Here is a 25,578-nt window from a genome sequence, read left to right as displayed (position 1 = left end):
AAGTAACCCAAACGAGAAAGCTTTTTCATTCTAGTTTGACTCATGTGTCTCGATTGGCCATGCCACAGAAACACTTGGCTGCTCGGTCACGGCAACAACATGATCACTCACACTAGATACATGGATAGGATACAAGGTATCACTTTTACAACCCCTCGCAATCACTCTAGATCCCTTACAAATCTTCCATTTCCCATCAACAAAGGTGGTATGAAATCCATCTTCATCTAGCTACCTTGTGTTAATCAAGCTCTTCTTGAGCTGAGGTACATGCCGTACATGTTGAAGTGTGAAGACAGAACCATGCTGAAACTGCAACTGCACATTGCCAATATTTGCAATGTCACATGCATAGTTGCCCCCAAGATGGACAACACCATGTTGACCCCCTGTATAGTCAGAGAACCACTCATGATGAGGGGTGACATGAAAAGAAACACCTGAATCGAGAATCCAAGTATGCATGTCATCATCTATATCTGCAAGTAAAGCATGTGTACCAAAGTGTGAAGAGACCAAGAGTACGTCATTCCCATTGTCACTATCATGAGTAACTACATTCACCTCTTCAATTTTGACACTGCTCTTCTTAGGCTGACTCTCTTTCTTCTCTTCCTTGCTATCATCTGTCTTCTTGCCATTTCCTTTCTCTTTCTTCCATTTGTAGGAGTCACATTTAAAGTGACCCTTCTTGCCACAGTGATGGCATTCAACATCCTTGCCACGTGATTTACTGTGTCCCTTGCTATCAGATTTTCCTTTCTGCTGTGATCTGCCCCTAGTATGCAAAGCACTGGAAGACTTACTGGATGCATTGTTTTGCCGATTCATTTCTTCCATGAGTAGAGCACTCTTTACATTAGCATGCAAAAGAATCACATCAGAATTGCTCATAGCAGTCCTAAATGTATCCCAACTCTGTGGCAGAGTGCAAAGCAAGAACTTAGCCTTAAATTCTTCATCAATCTTGAACTCCAAGGCAACCAGCTGGCTAAAAATGAAATTAAACTAACTCAAGTGAGTAGACATTGCTATACTCTCTTTCATACGCAAATCCATAAGCTTTTTCAGCCAATACACTTTGCTTGCGGCACTCTTCTGTGCATACAGTTCTTCGAGTGGAGTTCAAATAGCATATGCAAAATCCAAACCTTCAATGTTAAACAGCAAGGTATCAGAAATTGATAGCTCGATGGTTGAGCGTGCAAGCTCATTTAACTCATCCCAATCTTCCTGTTCCATATCTACGGGCTTTGCCCCTTTGGTCTTAATAGGCTTGGCCTGCTTCTTTTGCAACAGGATATTGTAGCACTGTTTTTGCCATGCTGCAAAGTTATGTGCTCCTTCAAGCTTCTTAATGTGCATAAGATTATTGCTGTCATTGCTGCCAGCCATGATTTTCAACCCAAATGTGACCAAATAATTGAGCAAATGCAGGCCCAAACTGTCACACAAGTGACCAAGTACAAACAAGTATCAAGCAGCAATAAATGGCCACGTAAAAGCAGAAATTTCAAACCTGCAGATAAATTTTGCAGAAGTACTAAACCTTGTGCTACATCACTCCACAACTGATTACAGGTGTTTCAAGGGCAAATACATTACATTATATGAGGAGTCCCAAATTTTAGCTAGAATTTCTGATGTACATGCATCCACAGGCACAAAATTTGACACGCACGATCAAAAGCCCCAAAATTCTTGTGCTTAAAGCATCAACCATACATCTGCACTGATTCTGACATGCAAAGAATAGGCCAATTTTTCTAAAATAGAGCAATTTCAGCAAAACCCCCAAAATTTTCGAAGTGCTAGATGTCCAAATTGCATGGAATTAAACTTGCATTACATAAAATGACTAAATGGCGCACAAATTTTGCCCAAACAACAAAAGTCCCGAATTGCACAGGGTCGAATGTGCATCAATGTCAAGAAATTGGGTAAATTTCAGCCCAATTCTTGCATATACATGAAAAGCCCAAATGTCGGAGGCAAAATGTCACAAATTTTTGCAATTTCTGAGACAAATGGTCTTATCTACATCACAATCTATAAATCCGAGAAAAGCCCTAGATTTCCGGGCCAAGATTACACAAATTTGCACTTTGTGCTTCCATGCGTGAAATCTCGTTAAGTAAGAGGGGTAGAAGTTGATTTCCTTTGAAAGAAAAAAAAAATTGTGCGTGACTTGACGTGGGTCCATTGATCCCTCAGGTTTTTGACGTAACGACCGGCTGAAGCCTCCCATCCGTTGCGCGCTGTGGTCCCGCTATCAGCGCCCATGAAGTTGCCCGCTGGTCCTGCTGTCTTGTCAGCTGCCATCTCATCGGCAGCTTGAACCAGGTTACGTGTCGCCCAACTGGTCGTGACTGTTGCCCCGTCGATCTACAACTATTGCTGTCACCTACTCTGTCACATGCCTGTGCCTAACTCACGCCGTCGCCATTTGCAACCCATGACTTGACTACTAGCCTTCGACTGTCTGCTGTCTATCGACGTGCCTAGTCTGCAACTTGACGTCTTCTCCTCAACTTGCCCTCTGCGCACATGGTCTTCTACCTCAACTTGACACACAGGTCGATAAGAACTCCAGCTGTCTACTGGTCTCGTCAAATCTCGGGAAGCGTGTAGAACGTGATGGCTTTGATACTAGTTTGTTGAGCTCTGAGGCACGAGGATCGAGACACGCAGTGCTTGCTAGTAGCAGAGAGAGTGAGAGAGAGTGTAGAGTAGAGAGGAGAGTGAGTACTACTTGTGGGTACGATAACGAGTGTACCTCTTTAGGTTTTTAGATAGATATATATATGAAAGTATAGGTGTGCTAAGGGTGTGTTCACACCCAAGCACATTTAAAAGGCACGAGGGCCCTTTATTCCCAACAATCTGGTGGTTTTTGGCCAAGTTACCTCATGACGTATCTAGTTTATAAAGTCATGTCATACTCTTTGATACTTAACTTACTCAATATCATGCTCGTCCTTGTGCGTTCTTCATCTACCGATTAAGGCTTTTGTGATTTGTCTTGCGGTTACAAAATCAATGCGATCTTTGACCCATTTAAATGGAATTGGGAATGCTAAATCAAATATAATTCGGAAAAAATTATGATCAAGCCGTCGTAATATTATTTACGAGGCATCTTTGCTTTTTGTTGGCTGGGAACATTGAGGTGTCTTCTCGTAGTCGGATTGTGGAATTGATTTAATACAAGACTCAATATTAAGAAAATTACGTGCGGTCACTACTCAACGAGTAATTTTTTTAAAATGTCTCAAGCTTGAATTCGCTTCTTGATATGAAGTGTTATGGCGGGAATAGTACATCTAACCAATGTGCATCTTGCTGTGCTTCATCAAACGAAGTAGGCTCATCATTATCCAACCACGAGCTCATAAACACAATCTCATTAAAAGGAGCCTCTACTTCCATAGTAGTAACCAAATATGTCCCCTCTGTATCACGTGTTGCCTGTCTAGCAGCCCTTCTAGTGTGCTAATGTAAGGGACCATCAATTTTACTCTTTTGGAGAGTTTGTAACATTCATCTAGGGATTTTTTTTGCTGCATTTACAGCAGCCCTTTCTTGCTCAGTTGCTTGGTCCACTTCGGGATGCAAACCATGATCAATGAATGTGTGTTTAGAGGCATGTGGAGCAGTATAGCAGGTTTCTGTAATACATTTGTTCGGACATCTACAGCAGGCTCGGATCCCAAAGCAAGTAGTAAAAGACTTCAAAAACATCACCCGGATCATGTGTGGCTAGCATTTTAAATTAATCATGTGAAAAGGCTGCATTTACAGCAAAGATAATATCCCTACTGCCAAAAACTTTGCAAGTGTGTGGATTATACAAGCGATAGCCCTTACTTTCCGAATTGTAGCCAACCAAAATGCATTTTAATGCCTTATGATCGAGCTTTCCACAAAGCTCTTTTGGGAGATGAGCATAGGCTATGCATCCAAACACATGAAAGCAGTCAACCTTTGGTTTCCTCTTATGCCAAGCCTTAAAAAGAGTGATAGTTTTCAATGCCTTTGTAGGTGCGATATATCGAGAGTAGTCATCTATGTAGGGGACAAAATATAGATGACCCCCAAGAGCTTGTCTTCGCATGGGACCACATCTTTTTAAAAGGCACCATCTTTTTTGAAGGCAAACATGATGTATCTTTTCAAAAATACATCCCTCACATGCATGGGTAGGTGGGGTCTCAACAGGACGTAAGACAACCTTGATTTGACAACATTGAAGTGGCATCAAATTGTGAGAACTCATGTGACCATAACGGGCATGCCATAGCTCCACATTCTACATAGCAGGTGTTAGTGCGCTAATTGCAAAAGCATCATGAGATCTCCTCTCATATGTATCCAACAAGAGAAGACCTTTATACAAAGTGCGTGACAAACAAAGAGCATAATCAAGCTCTCTGTCATGAGATCTCCTCTCATATGTATCCAACGGGAAAAGACCTTTATACAAAGTGCTTGATAAATGAAGAGCATAATCAAGCTCTTAGTCTCTCATAATACACTTGTCATCCTCAAAGATGACCCAAAAACCTTGTCTATTAAATGCTTCACAACAAGAGCTGCTTTGCAATCCCAATCACAAATAATACATCCAAAAGCATGAAATCTGATCCATTTGCAGTGCACTCATCAAGACCCGCAGAAGAATGTTTTGGGCCTGTGTTTTATAGGGCCGTTTGGATTGGATGGATCACCACAGTAATTAACATTGTGAACCAATGCCTGAGACATCATAACTAGAGTTATTTGCACATGTGGCTCTCTTTGACATAGATACTTCTGTGAAGTGATGTGCTTGGATGCCTCACTATCAAAGCATTTCAGGAGCATTAAATGCAGAATCAACCATAGAATTGTCATAACTGCATGTCAAAAATGCACAATCCTCCTTAATGAAGTTGGCTGTAGCATCATCATCCAAAGACCAAGTGGTGGATGACTCTTGGATAGCCAAACTCTTTGGATGATATTTTCCTTCATTCTTTAATGTAATGACCAGGCTTCTTACAATAGCGGCGTTTTTCTTTCTTCTTGCCTTTATTTGCATCATGGGCAGCCTTGCCGGATGGTTGTTCCACATTAGTCCTTGGCTGATTTTTCATTGGCAACTTTGCTTTGTCTTTGCCTTTAAATTTGAAAAGTATGGCAACATCACCCAAACGCATAACAACATTCTTCCTAGTTTGTTCCTCTTAAAGCAAGAGGCTTGTGAACTCTATGAATGTGAGGGGCTGCTGTGCCCCCCTTAAAAGACAGATTCAACGAAGTGTGAAATCCAAGGTAAGACTTTGGAAGAGAATTGATTTGGATCTTCAATTGCCTCATCAATGTCCAGCAGCTATCCCTTCGATGATTTGATCTTCTAAGGTCCCTTGATGTCTTACATGACCGGATATGAGGTGTTCTTGCTCTCTTAACAGACAAAGTAATCAAAGACAAGGCCTATGCATCCTTTGAATCCCATCTCCTCTAATTAGTTGTTGGAGGAACGGGGGCAGGAACAGGGGCAATTGGCTGTTCTCTAGCACCTTGTTGAGGTGTTTGAGGTGTAGGCCCTCCCTGTCTCTACAAATTGTTGGGTACATAGTGCCATAGATCTTTTGCAACAAGAAAATTTTGCACTATAAAAAACCATGAGGAGTAATTGCTACCATCCAGTTTATCGTCTTGAGTGAGGACACCCAAAATGTTGTTGTGATCATTGTGATCTTGGTTTGCCATGCTGCAATTAATGCATAGCCAAACACTTCCAAGCTGAAGTGTCAAATGTACTCTCCGAAGTATTGGAATCCCACCATGGGGTAGAAATGCAAGTACAAAATTGTCCAAGTCTGTCAAATGCTTTCAAATTCATGTCAAGTCTGCATAAAACAATCCCAAATCTGTAATACACAGAAATTCAACATTCTTCCACCGGGTCTCTTGGAATGTGTGCCAAATGACAAATTTCAGTAAATTAATGCTGAAAATCTCCAAATTTCTCTGCCAATACTGATCCAAACAGCAATTTAATACTGTTTCCGCACCTATTCATTGCCTTGAGATGTGTGCCAAGAAAGAATCCCAAATTTCTTCAAGGAAATTGAAGAAATTTTAAACTTGCAGCCTGAAAACCAATGTAATGTTGCCTCGGATGCATGTAGACAGCAACCAGCAGTTGGATTTCACCTCAGGATGCAGGTTGGAAAAAAAATCAGAAAAGCTTCAAAGCTCTCTCACTAATGTCAAAGAAATTGCGTAATTTTGGCAATTTTGATTGAGCTTCACTCTCGGAGCTCCAATTGAGCAAAAGCCCCAAATTTTCGGTGAGGTGACTACCTCAAGAAGCACACCCAAGGCATTGAGAGCTCGGTGATGGCAGCAGAGAGTGTAGACAATAGAGCTGAGGCAGTAGTCCAAGCAGAGTAGTCGAGAGTAGGGGTAGCGTTGGGCAAGGTTGGAGCACAAGTAGTGTAGGCAACTGGAGTGCAGGTGGCAGTGTTTGCAGGCAGCAGAAGTGCTGGTGGATATAGTGGAGTAGGTGTGCTGTGTTGTAGTGTTGCTCTTGGTAGGCAGTTGTTTAGGAGTTAGTGATGCAGCCTGTGAAGGGCACAGTTGGTTGGTGATTGGGGTGGCGGTGGCGTGGCAGGGTGACTGATTGCACACGTGGTGATGGGCGACGACTGCAGGTCATGGAGTTGTAGGCAACGGTGATGTTAAGGAGTAGGGAGCTGGCTGGTGGTGGCAGACTTGGCGGAGCTCTGCCTTGCAAACACGGAGTCAAACAACTAAATTGGAGCTGGTGGAGATAATTGCTCTGATATCAACGAAATAGGACCAGCTATGGAGGAGAGAGGAACGAGAGTGAGTAGTAGACAAAAAACAGTGTGAGTGTAAAATGGAGTGTGTACTTGCTAAATTGAACTCAATGATAGGTGAAAGTAAAACTAAGGTTTAGGTCTAAGGTATAACCTAACCACACTTCCATCAACTAACCAGAGTTAAGTTTATTTACTTTAGAGGCTAGTGTCACTACTTAATGTTCTAAAATACTAGGTGTACACACCCTATGATAACACTTCAAAAAGTGTGGTGTGGAGACTTTAATAAGTGTCCACACCACACAAATTACATTGGACATTGCCCAAACTTGGCAAATTCTAACATTTTGGTCCTCGAATCCATATGATGGCACCTTTTATTCAGATGCCTATTCTTCCTTCTCTCCCCAAAGAAGATAGCTTGGATGGATCACATTACTTCCTTTGATCTTTCAAAGTGGTGTATTTTGGACACCTTCAATCTTTGGGCTTTTGTCACTACCCCTATTTCTTAGCTCATGGAGGATCTTGCTATTGGCTCATCTATGGATTGTGTAGCCCTTTGGGATAGGCTCAAATCTCGAGCCCGGTCTTTTGTCTTTATGAGCTCTCAAGACTCTATTCGTATTCATGTTCGTAGGTTAAAGACGACAATAGAAGTATGGACAAAACTTGCTTCCTTGTATCATCAGAAGATCTTTGCCCATGGCTTGCAAATAACAACATGAAACAAGTTGACAATAAGGACGAGAAGAAGGATGAGAAGAAGTCTTAAGCCCAAGCATCTGCATTGTGAGAAGGGCACTCATCTTGAGGAGAATGTTGGTAGAAGTATCCCCATCTGAAGCCAAAGGATGGTTTGAAGGACTTGAGGGCCACCCCTACTACTACAAACTTTGTTTTTGTGCATCTATTTGAAATGGAGGATGTCGAGAAACCAAGTCATTCAGTACATTTCTTCATCTCATTCCTATTTTGATTTCCATTTATAGCCCCAAAAAGGATTTATTTGGATCATTAGTTAGTTTCTGGGTGCCACTTGAGAGAGATGGGTCCTCAAGACAATTGCAGTACCATTTGAGATAGTTAGTGCCTGTAAATACGGCATGAACTTTCCTCATTTTTCATCCCACACATTCATTTCTTCTGACACTTTGTCACTCTCTTCCATATTCTTCTCTTCTTTCCCTATCCTCTCCACTGTTGTTCACACCCCTCGAGAACATTATAGTTCGTGGCTTTTGCATCCATCTCCACTCGGTGTTTTGCAATCTACATCATTTGATCTCAGTCCTTCTCACTTGCCGTCATCATCAGCCTTGGGTTTGCAACAGTTTTAGGTCGTCTGTAGTAGGTTACATCCTCTGTATCAGCCCTACATTAGATACCTACGTTTTTGTGTTTGCTTCATTCCTGAAGGGCTGCCTAGCATTACTTGGAGCCACTTACACAGAGAGATCTTCGTTAGATATTCTTGTGTTTTCTTCTTCAGTTGGTTGTCTAGCAGTTGCTTTGATAGCAACCATCATCTCGGAGAGATTTTAGCATATTCTTCATCTCCACCCATGGGATTACCTTGCAAATAACAACAAGAAACAAGATGACAATAAGGATGAGAAGAAGTCTATGCCCAAGTACCCACATTGTGGGAAGGGCACTCGTCTCGAGGAGAGGTTTTGGTAGAAGTACCCCCATTTGAAGCTAGAGGATGGTTCCAAGGACGCGAAGACCACCCCCGCTACTACAAAATCTATTTTTGTGCATCTATTTGAAATGGATGCCAAGTCATTTAGTGCATTTCTTCTTCTCATTCCTATTTTGGTCTCCATTTACGACCCTAAAAAGACTTTATTTGGATCATTAGTTAGTGTCTGGGTGCCACTCGAGAGAGCCGAGGTGCCAACTGAGAGACTTCAGTTGGTGCCACTTGAGAGAGTTGGGGTACCACTCAAGACAGTTTATGCCTATTAATACATTCCTCATTCTTCATCCCACACATACTTTCTTTTGACACTTTGTCACTCTTCCATATTCCTCTCTCCTATTCCTATCCTCTCCACTCTTGCTCACACCCCGCGCGGGGGATATTATGGTTCGTAGCTTCTACATCCGTCTCCACTAGGTGGTTTGCAGCCTCCATCATTTGATGTCAGCCCTCCTCACCTGATGTCATCATCAGGCTTGCATTTGCAGCAATTTTAGGCCATCTATAGCAGATTACATCCGCTTTATCAGCCCTACATCAGATACCTACGTTTTTGTGTTTTATTCACCCCTAAAGGGCTGCCCAACAACTTACACAGAGATATCTTCATCAGATATTCTTGTGTTTTCTTCTTCGCGTTGGCTGCCCAGCAGTTTCTTTGATAGCAGCCATCATCTTGGAGAGTTTTCATCATATTCTTCATCTCCGACTACTCTTGAGGATTATGTTTTGCTATGTGTATAGCTGGCTGTCCTTTTCTTCACCATTCAACATTATCTTTGATATCCTACGGCAGAAGGACTGCGTTTCACTCGCTTCATTATGCAAATTCCCTTCAAATGTTGCTACTTGATTAGACAGGACATTGTAGTCATCTTTAGAGATCCGGCTCCATTGTATCTGCTTGGTTCACTGAGCATGATTTACTAACTCACCGTTCATCATCCTTTTCTAGTGTCTTTTCTCTGAGTTTCTTCTTCTCTTAGTGTTTGCCATACACTCTGTGTTTCTCCTTGTAAACCTTACTCTTTCTAATATGGTATGATTGTTTGCCACATCAGTGCTATGGCCTCTCCACAAGACAGATAGACATGTGGGTGCTCCTCGTATGGCAAGAATGGTTATACCATTGAAGATTGTTGACATCGATCTTTGCTCCCTTTCTCATTAGAGTATATGCATCTTCCCTTGGGTGCTCATTGTGCCACCTCACCTTTTTAGGCTATAGAGATCATTCTACATCAGCTATGAGATTTTTATGCTCAACGCAATAAGATGCATTTAATGTGCACTAAGTTCTTTTTTTGGGTGCAATGGCTTTCTTGGCCACTTGTTCTATAGTTCGCCCCACTGAGAGACAGTGGTTGTTGTTTACTTTCTTGCAGTCCGCTCCTTCGCCAAACTATGGTTGTTCCACTAATTCTACTCCTTCGGCTTTGTGGTCGGCTCCCTTGTGAGACAATAGTGCATGTTGGGTGCTGTCATGTCAGTTCGCTCCTCTCTGAGACAGTGGCTCTCAACTACTTCTCCTGCTTTGGCTCTGTAATCAGCTCAATTTAGAGATAGTGGTTGTTGCCTATATATGGCTTTATGAGAGTTATCTGTTTTCTCAACTCCCTTCACTTGCTCCACAAACCCCACCTGCGATGTGGGCATTGAGGAGCTTCTGTGTGATACCCCTCCCTATGCTCAAGTTCAAGAGACCACCTTTGGGAGTTGCTTGGCTTCTATTCCATTGGAGCCCTAGATACCTTCCTCAATACTACCCACCACAACATAAATACGGTATTGACTTTCCTCATTCTTCATCCTAGACATTCATTCCTTATGACATCGTTACTTTCTTCCATATTCTTTTCTCCTTTCTCCATTCTCTTCGGTGCCATTCACATTCTGCAAGGAGGACATTATGGTTTGTGGCTTCTACATCTATCTCCACTTGGGCATTTTGGAGCCTACATCATCTAACATTAGCCCTTCTCACTTGGCGTCATCATCAGGCTTGCGTTTGCAGTAGTTTCAGGCCATCTATAGCAGGTTACACCCTCTTGATCAGCCCCACATCAGATACTTGTGTTTTTGTGTTTTCTTCACTTTTGAAGGGCTGCCCAATAGTCACATGTCTGCAGCCATTTACATGGAGAGATCTTCATAAGATATTCTTGCATTTTCTTCTCTAGTTGGCTGCCCAAAAATTGCCTTGATAGTAGCTATCATCTCGGAGAGATTTCAGCATATCCTTCATCTTTGACAGCTCGAGGATTGCATTGTCGCAACGCGTAGGGTTGAAGGTCGCCACAGGAGTTTGGCAAGAAAACTGGACAAGATAGATGGAGATGTGTCTTCAAGAGATAAGTAGATTACAGTGAATGTTTTAAGGTTTAAGAGGTACTTCACAGTCATCCACAGGGGTTTGAGAGAGAAGAATGTATGAGGGTTCAAGAGGTAAAGACTCTGGAGATGGAAGAGATAAGAGAAGGGTTGAAGGTTTCAAGCCAAGTTCTCAAAGATGTTAACAAAGCTTCCAACTGCATATTCTTAGCAAAGATCACAAGAGTATTTCCTCATGAGATCTAAGTCAAATCAAGCTTGTTTAATTGACTGTAAGGGCAGTCACAAGATATGTATTCAAGTATAATAAGCCATCATATATCATAAACAACTCTGCATCCCATTAATCATACATGATGCCAAAGCGTGAATCAACTTTGCATGATTACATTCAATATAGACTGTTAGGAACAAAAGACTATGAGTCAATTACAAGGCTTGTAGAGTAAAAGAAACTTGCTTCAAGAAAGCATAAAATAGAATTCCTGATAAGGTTTGGTTATTACAGCCAAAAAAAATAAAGGGAAAAATCTTGTCTTAATCCAACTCAAAGCATCTATGAATGATCTACAAACATTGCTCTACCATTGGGGCACATAAGACTTGCATATCTTGTCAAGACAACTTCTGTAGGGCAAGGAATAAATCAAAAGAACACTGCTGTAGCTAATTCTCTGATTATGGCAGAAGATATCAACCCAAATCAGCCCCAAATATTATCCAAGATTCACCTCTGATGATAGCATAAACTTCCCCTATCTTGGAGTGCATAGATTAGCTAAGTGTAAGTTCTATCACACTGTATAAAGCAATAGAGAAGAAAACTGACTTGGTTGTCCACAAAATCATTGTGTGGGCTGCCTATTTCAGCCCATATACATGGCATCAACCTTCCCAGAAGACACTTTGCTGGAGTACAAAAGCAGCCCCTATATTCAAGAGCATGAAACAAGCAATAGGTAGCTTGCAATAAGCATGTAGAAGTAGGAGAGAAGAAGGAAATCCTGCTGCCCTTGTCTGCCCTGTTATTGGCTACCTATTTCAGCCCAAGCATGTACATAGAGCAATCAAGATGCTCTCTTGATACCCCTTCCACAACGCTTATGCAATGTCAACTTGCATCAAGCATATCAATGTCAGGTAAAACCAATGATTGATCATGAATCTTTAAGAAGAGAAAGATATGTGCAGCTGCCCTCAATTCTTTATTTGGTGGCTATTTCAGCCCATTTTCATCACATAATCAAGTCAAAAAGCTTCTAGATACTCCTCTCTTCAAGCTTCTACCATGGTAGCTTCCAAGAGCAAGAATGAGCCCCTTGATGTGACAAGGTTAGACAAGAATAAAAGGAGATGAGCTTTAGCCCTTCAGGTTACAAGTTTGGACAGCCAATAGCAATCCTCATTCAACTCTTGAAGAACTCAAGAGAGTAAATTTGATACCTCTCTTGGCATGGGAGATCAGAGTCAGCATATAGAAGAATACCCAAGCCAAGAAATAAACTTTCTTCCAGAATCATAAGAGAGATTCAATAAGTATCGGCTGCTGCTCTCAAATACACAGTTCAGCCCTGTTTTACACAGCCAAGAGTGGCCTTCCAGTTTCGTCAATGCATGGGAAGAGTGGTACCTTCATGTCAAGTGGAGTCTTCTGAAGTTGCTTGTGGTTGCATGGCTTCATCTTCTTTTGTTGTGGTAGTGAATGAGCTCCTTTCTCCCTCATCCAGGATGCGCCCTGTTCTCAGCCTGAGAATGCTTGAAAAATGCGGCGCAAAAAATGGAAGGTCCATGTAGTTCAAATGAACCACAATAAGTTCGCATAAGCAAGGCTAATGCATACACAATGTCACACGCTTTCAACTTAGATAACTCCATCCTCCTTGTGACTTTGCTTGTGAATACACTTAAAACTCTTGAATATCATAAGTACACAACCACATCATTGGCTTTTGGAAAATATAACCTAAGGGAACCTACCAAGTCATCCACTCATGACCATATTTCTCTTGTTTAATGTTCCATGACTTACAGAATTTGTAGCTACTTCATTCAGGCAATGCAAGAAAGGATAAGAGTAAGTAACCAAGATCAATCATCTTGTCAAGGACCCATGATAAATTTATTGTATTTTAAGGTAGAGAGTCCCCCCATCTTTATTACACCATGCCATATGCTGGTGGACTTAGGTGTTTAAGATTTATTGCACTAGGCAAGTCTCTATGTAGCATATCTAGAATACAAGTGACTAAGTGATGTATGTAAAGGATAAAAGTTTTATTTTTAGACCATGTGCAAGGAATCCCATGACAATGTTTCTCTCCCTCTACAGCTGGCTATCCTTTCCTTCACTATTCAACATTACCTTCAAAATCCGATTGTTGAAGGATTGCGTTTTGTTCCCTTTACTATGTAGATTCCCTTCAGGTGTTGTTGCTTGATAAGATATGACAATGCAATTATCTTCAGAGCTTTAGTACCGTTGTATCTACTTGATTCACTTAGCATGATTCAATGATTCATCATTCACGATCTTCTTCTTTTTTGTTTTCTCTGAGTTTTTCCTTCTCTCAGATAGTATTTGCCACACATATGTTTCTCCTTGCAAACTGTACTCTCTCTCTAATATGGTATAGAAGCATATGGATCCTCCACACTATTTTGAGAGAGGATACTGCTCTTGCTTCGTTCATTGAGGCCATGGTTGATTCAAAGTGGGGCCGCTTCCCATTTGACTTATTGTCAAAATTGGCTTCAAGATCTTCATCATAAAGGGGTTCTAGTCACCATCGGTAACTCTTCCATGCCAGTGCGTGGAGTGGGGACCATTCGCCTTTTGCCCAATCATCAGGCCTCAATGGCCAAAGTCCCTTATGCTTTGGATTTGGGCTTTAAGCTTCTTTGTGTTCAAGGTTTGACGCAGCTAGGTAGTCATGTGGTCTTTACCCAAGATATTGAGATTGTTGAGGACTCTTCTACAAGTTCTATTCTTTGGAGAGGTGCTCATGACGGTGGGCTCTACAAGTTCACAATCCTTGCGGCATGGATTTTTGATTAGCTTGGGCTCCTTTGGTACACTTGTTATGGGCACCTCAACTTCGATGTAATACACAAGGCTTCTTAGAAGGACTTAGTGGAGGATCTCCTTGATTTCCCTCCTAATTACACCTTATGCCCTAGTTGCTTACGTAGCAAGCAAGATAAGAAACCTCATGCACAAGTTACTTCACGCAAGGCTACTACACTACTAGACTTGGTTCACACCGACTTATGGAGACCTATGGGCATGGTTTCCCTTGGAAAGGCCAAGTATTTGATGTTGCTGCTTGATGATTTCAATAGATATGTGTGGCTATACTTCTTAGTATGCAAGAGTTCGGTGTATTTCAACTTCTGCAAGTGGAAGGTGTTTGCTGAAATGCAAACAGCTTTCAAGGTTCAAGTTGTATAAGTTGATCATAGCATCGAGTTTTGTTCTAATATTTTTTCTAAGCTTTGGAGGGATCATGGCCTTTAGATGGAGTATTCCTATCCAAAATCATGATTAGAGAATGATGTAGTGGAGCGCGCCAATTGGACCATGCTTGAAATGGCTTGATCGATGTTGGAACATCAAAGTTTATCTCACTCCCTTTGGGGTGAGGCAGTTGCTATTGTGGTGTATATCTGCAATAGGTCTCTGACTTTTGCATTACAAGACATGACTTTGTATGATGCTTTCTTTGGAAAGAAGCCTTCTTTGTCCCACATTTGCATCTTTGGATGTAATGCTTATGTCCATATTGACAAGAAGAAACGTAGCAACAAACTTACTCAACGTCAAAGAAGCTTATCTTCGTGGGTTATAACATGACCAAGAAGGGCTACATGCACTATAACCCATTGATACGAAAGATTGATGTGAGTCGAGATGATATCTTTGATGAGGCTTCAGCCTTTGATGACCCCATTAATGGCGATTCATGTTTAGGTGGTTCTTTATTATTGATTGACCTAAAACCCCCTTTGCCCCGCCCCCCCAAAACAATCCCCTTTTCCTTTTCCAACCCCCCCACCATCACTCCATCCCTTCTTGGTTACCTATTGGCATCCCTTCTTTGTCTTCAACTCCTCCTTCTCTTTTTCCCCTTTTGCTTCTCTTTCACCCTAGAAAACTCCTAGTCCTTTTTCATCAAGTGTTTGTACTCCTTCCTCGTCCCCTCGTGTGCCTTCTAGGGGACTTGAGCTGTCTGAGGAGGAGCCTTGTTCTTTTGATGAGGTGGATGTACCTTTACCCAATGAGGGGAGTCCCTTCCTAGATAGGTGCATTACAGGTACCAGAGGCCTCTCGGTCTTTCTCGCATTAGGATGAGCTTATCACCATTCCTCATTGGTATCGACGACTCATGGAGGATGCATGTGTTCTTCTCTTTCTTGTTATTCCATCAAGCCCATGTAGATCAGCCAAGATATGGGCCCCGTGGGATAGTTCACTTTGTGTGAATTGTACCTTTATATGCGAGATTCTTCAAGATCATGAGTCTACTACTGTTGATGAAACTCTTGCATATTATATTTGTAGTAGGACCTTGATTCTATCGAGCATAATTAAACTTGGAAGTTCCATGTTGGCTCGATTGAGCATTTTCTGGCTATTTAATAATCACTTTTTAAGCATGGGTAGACCATTCTTTCTATATTCTATAGGTGTTGTGATAAGTTGTAACATTCTTGTCACAAGGTCGTGAAATTTTAGTGCTTTGCTTAGCATTTAATTAAAAGTTAATCAAATGTACAAATGTGACTTGCATATGTGAGATGCACGTTCATTATTTCATAATGTGGAATCTAGGACCTTGAGATATCGATTGATGTCAAAGGTAAAAGTTGGAATAAGTTATGTGTGATAGGTACTAGGTGTACTTAATGTCAGACACGGGCTTAGACTAATTTATTGGCCAATAAATAATTAGTTAATACCAGTTTAGGCATCAACAATTGCTAAGGATACTTGGGAGATAAATTGACCTAGCCAATTTAATTATTGAAGAGTGGAATTATTTTTCTAAGCACTAGAATAAGTATTAAATTAATTAATTAATTTTTAAAATTAATATTTTGAAAATGAATTTAATAAGTTGGATAATAGTTAAAAATGAGATTAGAAGGTTGCTACTTGGCAAAACTTGCCCATATAAGTGAGAAAAACGTTTTTAGGGGTTGGTGGAAGTCTATGCAAGCCATTGTGAGAGAGAAGAAGGTTAGAGAGTAAGGAGAGTCCTACAGCAAGTTACATCAGTTTGGAGCCCTCCAAGTGCAGGTGACATCAGCCCAAGGTGCTTTCAATGAAGGTGACAACATACAAGAGTAGCCATCACCCTTTTTGGTGGTCCTAAGCTTCTATGGGTATTTGAGTAGGGTAGTAGCATTTTTTTAGTTTTTCTTGCGACAATGAAACTTTGAAATTTCTCTCTATAGAATTCTTTCTCATCCTCCAGTAATCTATGAAGTTATCTCAACAAAATCCAACCAATTGAATCATCAAAGGTGGAGATTTTGGTAAATCTCTTATGAAAACCTTAACTTTTTGCTATAGCAAAAATGAGGGTTTCACAGTCACCTCAGGATGTGTGCTCAGAATTGAAGGCCTAGGACTTGAATACTAGTAGTTGAAATTTAGGAATTTAAGAAAGATTCAAGAGGCCAGCCAAAGAATGTCGAATTTGGGGCTAAATTTGTCTCTCAAGGAGTAGGATGAAGGCGAATCCCCAAGCAAACTAAGAGGCAAATTGGTTTGAAGGCTTGCCAGTTAGTTTTGTCAATTCTTCATCTTCGTTGAGGATTGCTAGTTGTACATTGTGTCTTTGTCACCGTCACCGTCACCATCTCCACTATTGTCGTCCACTCTAATCCGATACCCTCATTAATACTTCGGGTTGTGTGCAAGGACTGATCAATTCTCCATTGTATTTAAAATTCATTTCAGATTCATTGTAGATTTTTCTTCTCTTCGTGTTGTCTTTTCTCTTTGCGTTTATGTTTCTCTTCCGTTGTGTAGTCTCACAAAAGGCTCCTCTATCTCATGGATGTGAATGAATACTGTCTGTTACAAGGATGTGTATTTTTAATGCTTAGCTTTGGTATTATTAAGTTATACACATGTGAGGTACACGTGAAATGTAAGTTAGTTAAGTAACAATGAGACCTTAGTAACCTTGGTGATCGGTGGATGACATTGGTACAAGTTGTAATAAGTTATGCTTGTTAGGTATTAGGTGGTACTCGGTGTCAAAGCTTGGCCTAGAACATTTAATAAGCCATTAGTGTCAAGAATGACACTAGGGAATTGACATTAATTAATTAATTAATGTTAATTATGAGCTAATACGTGCTCATGATGACTTTGGGCGATAAATTGGCCCAACCAATTTAATTGTTGGCTAGTAATATTATTTATTTGAGCAAGGATGTGTATTTTTAATGCTTAGCTTTGGCGTTATTAAGTTGTTCACATGTGAAATGTAAGTTAGTAAAGTGACAGTGAGACCTTAGTAACCCTAGAGATTAGTGGGTGACATTGATACAACTTGTAATAAGTTATGCTTGTCAGGTATTAGGTGGTACCCAGAGTTAAAACTTGGCCTAGGACATTTAATTAGCCATATGTCAATAGTGACACTAGGGAATTGGCATTAATTAATTAATTAATACCAATTTTGGGCTAGTGAGTGCTCTGATCACTTTGGGTGATAAATTGGTGTAACTAATTTAATTGTTGACTAGTAATATATTTTTTTGAGCCATAAATAATTATGAAACTAATTTTATGTTGAAAATTAATTGAATAAAGTCGGATAATGCTGAAATTTGTTTTGGAAGGTTGCCGCTTGGCAAAACTTACCTATGCAAGTGGGAAAAACGTTTTTGTGCGTGAGAGAGAGAGAGAGAGAGAGAGAGAGAGAGAGAGAGAGAGAGAGCCGTCGTTGTTATAACAGTTGACAAGCCATTTCTAGCCAACAAAGACACTCCAAGAGTATGTAGCAGTGAATAGTAGCAATTTGAGAACTGTTTCAACTAAGCAACATATTCTAGGTGTTCCATCACTGGAGATAGCTTTCATGATTGTCTAGAGAGGAGTAGTTGATTTCTTCGAATTTTTTGGTGATAGAAGTTTGAATTTTCCCTCTCCTTAGTATTCTCTCTCATCTTCTAGCCTATTCTCATCTTTTCTCAACAACTTTCAGCAAAATTAGCCATTGGAGGTGGAGATTTTAACTAGTCTCTCCTATAAACCCAAATTTGTAACAAGAAAGAGGGTTTGATAGCTACCTCAGGAAGCATGCTAAAAAATTGAAGGCTTAGAGACTTGAATTTTGGTCGTTGAAATTGGGGCAATTTCAAGAGATTGAAGTAGCCATTCAACAAGTAAACATTGGGGGCTGAATTTGTCACCCAAGGAGCACAATGGAAGGTCAATCCTTGAGCAAACCAAGGGGCGAATTGACTTGAAGGCTTGCTGGTCATTTATGACAACAAGAGGCTATTGGAGAGTGAAGGAGATTTAGGGAATCTCATTGTATTCCATCCAGATTGCAATTCTAGATAAATAAATATTGTAAGGGGTGCTAATTTTGGGGCCAATAAGCTGTTATTGTCCAAGATTAAGTGGTAACATTTGCATTTTCAGTTTATATGAATTTTATGCTTGTTGTGATTGTTGATTAATCAGGTAGTTACCACCCTCTTTGAGAAGGAAAGCTGGTTTCATGGTTCCATTTTTGGGATACCATCAGCTCTCTTGAGTAGGTGTACCTGAGGCCCTTGTGTGCAAGTTAGTGAAGTTGCATATTCCTGAAATTGTGATCAGCTAAGTGCATTTACAGCAAGCATGTCATCATACAATGATTTAGGTTCAAGTCATGACGATGCTTCACCATTGGAAGGTACACAAAGAAATAGAGGAAATGCAATGCCTAATCTTGGAATGGGCATGTAGCTTGGGCAGCAAGGAGAAAATGTGGGTTTAGAGCAAGAAGGGGATCCCTCATAAGCCACTGATGCTGATGATGAAAAAGAATATGAATTTGATGACCAGTTCAAATATCATTTGAGGAGAGGAGCTAATATATTTGCACAATTGGCAAAGGATCCTCAATTTACTTGGTTTTTGTGTTCTTCCAAGAAGCACAATAAGGGCAAAAAGAGGAAGTCATCCTCTAGAGCTTTGGGACAGCAAGAGGTACCGAAGGAAATGCCAAAGCTGTCTCTCCTAGCCTCAAAAGTGTTTTTCCTACTTCCATGGGCAAGTTTTACCAAGTGGCAGCCTTTCAAAACATTTCCAGCATTATCCAGCTATATTAAATTAATTATCAACACGAAATTATTTTAATAACTATTTATGACTTAGAAGAATAATCTGACTAGGCAACAATTAAATTGGCTAGGCCAATTTATCACTCTAGTGATTGTGAGTGCTCATTAGCCCGGAATGGGCATTTGTTGATTGATTAATGCCAATTCCCCAATGTCACTATCGACACTAATGCTAATTAATATCCATTTGATGATTAGCCATTTTAATGAGTAGAGAAGCCTTTTGGCAACTAGAATTTATGGATTCAAGAAACAGAGGCTTCTTGAAATTGAGCAGGCACTTCAACACAAAAGGCCATGTAAGGAAAGGTCTCCAAGTTCAATAGAAGGATACAATGTCCCTTGGTGTAGGATACTTGTATTGTAGTTGATCTACGTATTGCGTATGCCCCTCGGCTGAATCCAGTAGAAAACAATATCATCTGCATAAACAGGTCTGGGATGAATACTCCAGCAAAGGAGGGCCCTGCACACTAATGTTCCATTAACAACTGGGGGTACTTCAACATTTCATGCCTAAGCTGTGTGGTTGATAACTGATAATGTGTCATGTGGGGCATAATTTGTTGTTATTTGAAGCATGTGCATTATCACTGCACTCTAAACAAAACATTTTGATATGATTGCTTTTAGGGTTTCCTGCTTTTGTGATCTCAAGAACTTGAAGAGCTTTGCAAAGAATAGTGTTGTTATTTGAAGCATGTGCATTATCACTGCACTCTAAACAAAACATTTTGATATGATTGCTTTTAGGGTTTCCTGCTTTTGTGATCTCAAGAACTTGAAGAGCTTTGCAAAGAATAGTGTTATGAAACATATTGATTGATCATTTTTTCAGGGAAATGTGTGTATGACATTATAACTAAACATTTTGCAGGGGCCCAGGAAGAAGATTAAATTGGCTTTAGATTCACATTTCAAAAGATAGGTGACTTCTTTTGCAGTTTTCTACATTAACTCCTGTTTCTGGAGGAAGTGGATCCACTAATTTCAAAATTTGTGTCACAACCAGAAACTGAATTTTCCTTGTATTCAGAAACTTGTTAGCAGGATAATGAGAACTTGACTGTATGCATAGAGATGTTCAAAATGCTCTTGAATTGTGAAGTTTTTCTTAGTTTCATTTGTGAAATCAGTGTGCTAACCTGACGTTAGTGAAAGTCATTTCACGATTGTTACAGAGGCCTTTTCTCTTCTCTTGCACGATTTCAGTACCTTCCATACACTCTAATATCTTCCGTACACTCTAGTACAAGCATGCTCAAAGGGCATACCCAATCTATTTAATTGCCCTCTTGGCTTCATTTCTTCTGGTGAATTGTACAGTCTATGCATAGGGTTCTCTGATCAGATGGCCTGATTTGATTGTCATAAACAGAGCTTATTCAAACAGTGATTTCCCTTGCTCGTGCTATGCACTGCCTGTATCAGCAGGTTCATTGCTGAAGAGAATTTTGTGCATTCCATGTAATGTTTTCAAATTTCCAATGAAGCAATGAAGAAAGTAAAACAGTGGCCATGTGACTTTGCAATTACTTCCATTGGAGTTGCGTTACCGTACCTTCATTCATTGGATTTAAACAATCAAACCTCATGGTTCTAAATCTTATTAAGACAAAGGATAGGATAGAGGTTACATTGCCTCTCTTTTGGTTTTTCAAAAGTATGTCTGGTGTGTCTTGTACCTTGAGATGTGTGAAATTAAATCGAGTGTTTGCTTTTTTTTACCTCCAGCATCCAAAGAATGTTCATGTTATCTTATGCTAATATATGATTTGTCTTCAAGTGGAGTTTTAAAAGGAAGGCACTTTATTACAGGTGCTGGGTTTGGAGGCAATGCTCTTGGCAACTAGACCTAAGAGATTCTATCGTAGACTCTTTTCTTAGAAATGTTAAATTTTAAAGGTTGTGGAACTATGTTGTTAAGATCCAACCTTGGCCTATGATGTCATTACATACTATCTAAATATAGACACGAATGAGTTGGTTGGTACCTTGAACACTTGCTAGCTTTGAAGCCACACACAGATCTAATGCAATACCAAAAATTTAGCCATTTTCTAAAGAGGGATTTAGAAATGGTCCTCTCGATTAATTTTCATCATTGTGTGGGCAAATTTAACCAACGCAATGCCAAGCTCGATATCATCAATCTTAATATTTCTTGGCCATCAAACTTTTGTTGTATTTTTGTCCTAAGCTTTGTTGTATGATACCAACCTAATGCTTTATGCTTATATGCACACTTCTATATGTGGATGTATATATAAGGAATCGCGAAATGACTTTCCTCAACTTTGTTTCCCCTTATGCAAGAGTCTGCATGCATGCATCTCCCTATGCAAAGTGTGATCCAACCGAAGTAGCTTGCATCCGTCTGATGAATATTGTTTGGTTGGCGTTAAGGTTTTTATATTCAGAATTGCAAGCGCATATTGCGTTGGACTTCTTGTTCAAGTCTAGGCCATAAACTAAGGATATAAAAAAGGTATTTATCCATCAGATTATACACATTTGGAAGTGTAGAAATCTAGGTGTCTTTCCAAGTCTTTCCAACGCTTGTAGTTTGTTGCCAAACGAGCTTTCATAGTGCAATCCTTAAGCTTGCAATGTGGAATTAAGTTGACAATTCATTGTTAACCCTTTGAGAAAATAAGTTGACTAACGTGTAGCTTGTTGACAAACAAGCTTTCACGCCAAGTACTTTTGAAGTGCAATCCTTAACCTTGCAATTTGAAATTAAATTGACATGAGTACTTTTCATCGTTAACCCTTGATGAAAACAAGTTATAGATAGCAAGTCATAAGTTGAAATTGAAGTGTAAGAAGGCCAATCAAAGGCGCTGAATTTTATTATTCAAAGTTATGCTAAATATTGAGGACTCAATATATTGTTTTAGGCACTGTTCATCCATGAGGTGTAATGGTGATTGTTCCTACTTTGTATTTGTAGGTGAAGAGGCATTATATCTTTGTAAAATTTAAGTGAAAGTTGGGCTCACCCTTGTGCAAATTGTAATATCATTGAAGGTTTCATTATAGGATCTACAATGAATGAGGGGGTTGTAGGATCTCTATTTACTTTTGTGTGAATTGTATCCACAATGCCCAAAATGGAACATAAAAAAGAGGAGGATTTCTCACTAATGGAAAAAGAATAAGAGTGCATCCAACCTAAAGCGATAAACCTAATGTATATTATGTGTGGAAGAAAATAGAGAGCTCCCTCCTTTGTGTTAACATTTTGAGGCCAACACTTATCCATCTTCTTGTTTATGTATTTCTTGCTTCCATTGCTCCAAAGTGAGTGAGGGTGTATGAGAGAGTAATGAGGTGAAACCCCATCTTCACTACTTGTTTCCATGTCTTCCCATGTTGCTTACATAGCTTGAGAGGAGAATTTGAGTCAGAGGGAATATGTGAAGGAAAGAGTGCGAGAGTAAGGGGCCCGTTGGAGAGAGGCTCTTTTCCACCTTTCTTCTTCTTCTTCTCTATCTTGTTTTCTTGGAATTGCAGTGGCAACTATATAGACTAGAAGAAGGTGAGGCAATGACTTGAGATGCAACACTTGAATTGTGTGAGTAACAATGAATCACTTGTGCATTTTTGGGCTATAATGCGGAAGAAGGTAAATAGGTGTCTACTTCACTATCTTGGACCTCTTTGTTCTTCTGATTTCATCAGGAGTCAAAGAGGGGAATACAGATGGTTTGGAGCAAGACTAAAGCCAATCATGTGAGAGATGGTTGAGGCATTGGTAGATTTGAGCTCTTGAACAAATAAGAGTTTTGTTTATGTCCCGTTGTTGAGCTCTACGAGGACCCAACATTTTGGTTCCCCCATTGAGTCAAAGGTGTAATTGAATATCCAAAGGTGCTCATATTCTTATTGTGTGTAGGTATGGAAGACATTGTTGTGCTTGAGAGGGATGGAACAGTAACAAGGCAATCGGCCTCTTGTATGATTTTCTTGCTTTGAAATGTGTGTGGCTAGGTGGGAAAAAAAATTAATATGGAATTTTTTTGGAGGATGAAAGTAAAGTAGGGTAGATTAAATTACTATTGAAAGAATACTTTGAAAACCCTTGAAAAAAATGAACTTCTCAATCTTGTGCAAGCCATCTTGTGCATTCTGATTCATTGCATGAGAAGCAAGTAGGAAGAGGTTTGTGTGTGAATAAGGAGAGAGTGTGAGACCACAGCTGAGTGAGGAGTGGCAATGATTGATGGAGAAAGAGACAAGTTGGTTACTTGATTGCCTGATTCCCCACGTGTGACCACGACTGGTAGTGTACCTGTCCTGGATGCATGATTGGATTTGGATTGGACATATATAGAGTCTTGCTTTTGTGCATAGACATGGCCGTGATTAGCAATAGACCATGACCCAATCTCGGTTTTTCCTTCATCAAGACTACACCATGACTGGGTGGGAGACACAGATAGGACACATACTTGCTGTGTTGACAATTAGACAGATAAAAGAGAGACGGGATTGCGAGAAAGCACATACACGAAGAGATGCAGATCCGTGGAAGAGGAGTCTTCTTGCTTGTGGAAGAAGATGAGATACGCATCAGGAAATCCGCCGCATTTGCATCAACCCACAACTTATATTGTATTGAAGACTCCTGATTGAGTAGCCATGCAGGCATGAAATCTGTGAGTAACCTTTCTTTCCTCCATCTCCTCTCCCTCTCTTGAACACGTTTTCACTAGAAGTGATGTGATTGATGAGTGCTGCAGGGTGATGATTGCTGTGAGCGTGACACAAGGGTATAATAATGATTGCTTGAATGACTATTCCCTACGACGTCACCACTTTACTACACCCCTTGACAGCATGCATGTCCAAGCCTGATGACCATGGTTGACACGAGTGTCCCCTACCACACCATCATATAAGTGCTAGAGTGAACGCATGATTATGATTGTATGACTATTGATTGTGTGATTGATACACTACACCCCTTGATATAATCACAACTGGGATAATCAATATGACCACAACTAGGGTGGTCAACCTAACCACAATTGCAACTTAGAGGTTGTTATTAAATATAACCTTGGCAACCCTAACAACCTTGAACTCAATAGATCTTGGCTATCTAAGTGAGACACACTAAAATGGATAAGAAGTACTAGATAACTCCTGTGAAACACAACTCTTAGAAATAACACATTGATTAGAACCTCAAGGAGATTAGGGACTCAATTGAAAACTAAATGATCATGAATAGGAAGTCTAGTCATTGAAAGAATAAAACTCTTAGACAAGCTCCAATGGAAGCTTTAACAACATGCAAGAATAGAAAGGAACCCTAACTTAGAAAGGCAAATCTCACACAAGAACTGTGTGACATATCAAGCTAACTACACCAAAGGAAATGGGTGATGGAAGGTAGATGTCCTAGTCCCAAAAACACAAAGTATTGATAAAAATTTATGAATATCCCCATCCCTTTGTTGATAGATAATATCATAGAGCTAGTAAACTTAGAAACAAAGGTGGGGCAAGTTCGCACGATGGAAGTAGAAAGGAGGTTCCTCAAGGCTATGGAATTCCTTTGATAATTTCAAAGTGACAAAACTGACTTTGATAAAAGTTGGATTACTAAGGAGGATGTACCCTTAATAAACTATTGAATTTAGCAATTGCTCCTCGAAGAGAGAGTAGAAATGAAAAGGGAAATATATGGCATTAAGAGGTTAGTCTTGAAATCAAGTCTAGGAGGGTCATCTAATGACATTGGAGAGGGAAGCAATAATGCAATGCAAGGTAGTAGCTATAAAGAGAGAGAGAGAGAGAGAGAGTTTGTGGATACCTAGGCTGCATTTTATGTTCTTTAAAAAACGTTTTTCATGCGAGTAATAGTTGACTTTCACATTAACCACAAAAACTCAACCGCATTATTTCGTGACATGTTAGCATACAAGGAAATGACCAAATATTGCTTAGTACATTTGGATTGAAAATTTCTTGATTGAAAATATCGAAAGGTTTTGTATTTTGATCAAAAGAATGGATTATAATATTCAAACTTCTATTCAAGATTTGCCAAATTATAGGTGATATACCAAATTGCAAGCTCTTGTCTTGTGGTAGCCAACATACAAGGTAAATTAAAAAATGGAATCACAATATCATATTATTGTGAGAAATTGCCTAATACTTAAGTAAATTTGTGATTTAAAATGAAATAAAAATAATTAAAAATATATTTTATTGAATTAGTAATAATTTTAAAATTAAGTAATTAATTTCAAAAAATTAATATTTTATAACTTAAATAATAATTTAGTGGTTTAATAATAATTACATAATTTTAAAATAGTTTAGTAATTTAGTAATTTAATAATT

At 39.8% G+C, this 25,578-nt stretch overlaps 1 protein-coding gene across 3 annotated transcripts in view; it reads left to right on the top strand.

Moving 5' to 3' along the window:
- The window catches only part of LOC148008680 (uncharacterized), a 119,877-nt gene extending 98,659 nt beyond the window's left edge, over positions 1–21,218 (top strand). For all 3 annotated transcript variants that reach the window (XM_087674085.1, XM_087674086.1, XM_087674084.1), the window contains one exon: positions 20,096–21,218. Coding sequence is in view for 2 of the 3 variants with exons in the window: in XM_087674086.1 (XP_087530212.1) it covers positions 20,096–20,146 (51 nt within the window). In the remaining variant the exon portion in view is untranslated. The remainder of the gene's footprint in view (positions 1–20,095) is intronic.
- The last annotated feature ends 4,360 nt before the right edge of the window (positions 21,219–25,578 follow it).

Source organism: Lygodium microphyllum, unplaced genomic scaffold (assembly GCF_053477565.2).
Source record: "Lygodium microphyllum isolate KBCC unplaced genomic scaffold, Lygodium_microphyllum_v1.1.10 scaffold_86, whole genome shotgun sequence".
Classification (NCBI taxonomy): domain Eukaryota; kingdom Viridiplantae; phylum Streptophyta; class Polypodiopsida; order Schizaeales; family Lygodiaceae; genus Lygodium; species Lygodium microphyllum.
The sequence above is the reverse complement of the archived record's forward strand: the minus strand, read 5'-3'. Positions and strand labels throughout refer to the sequence as shown.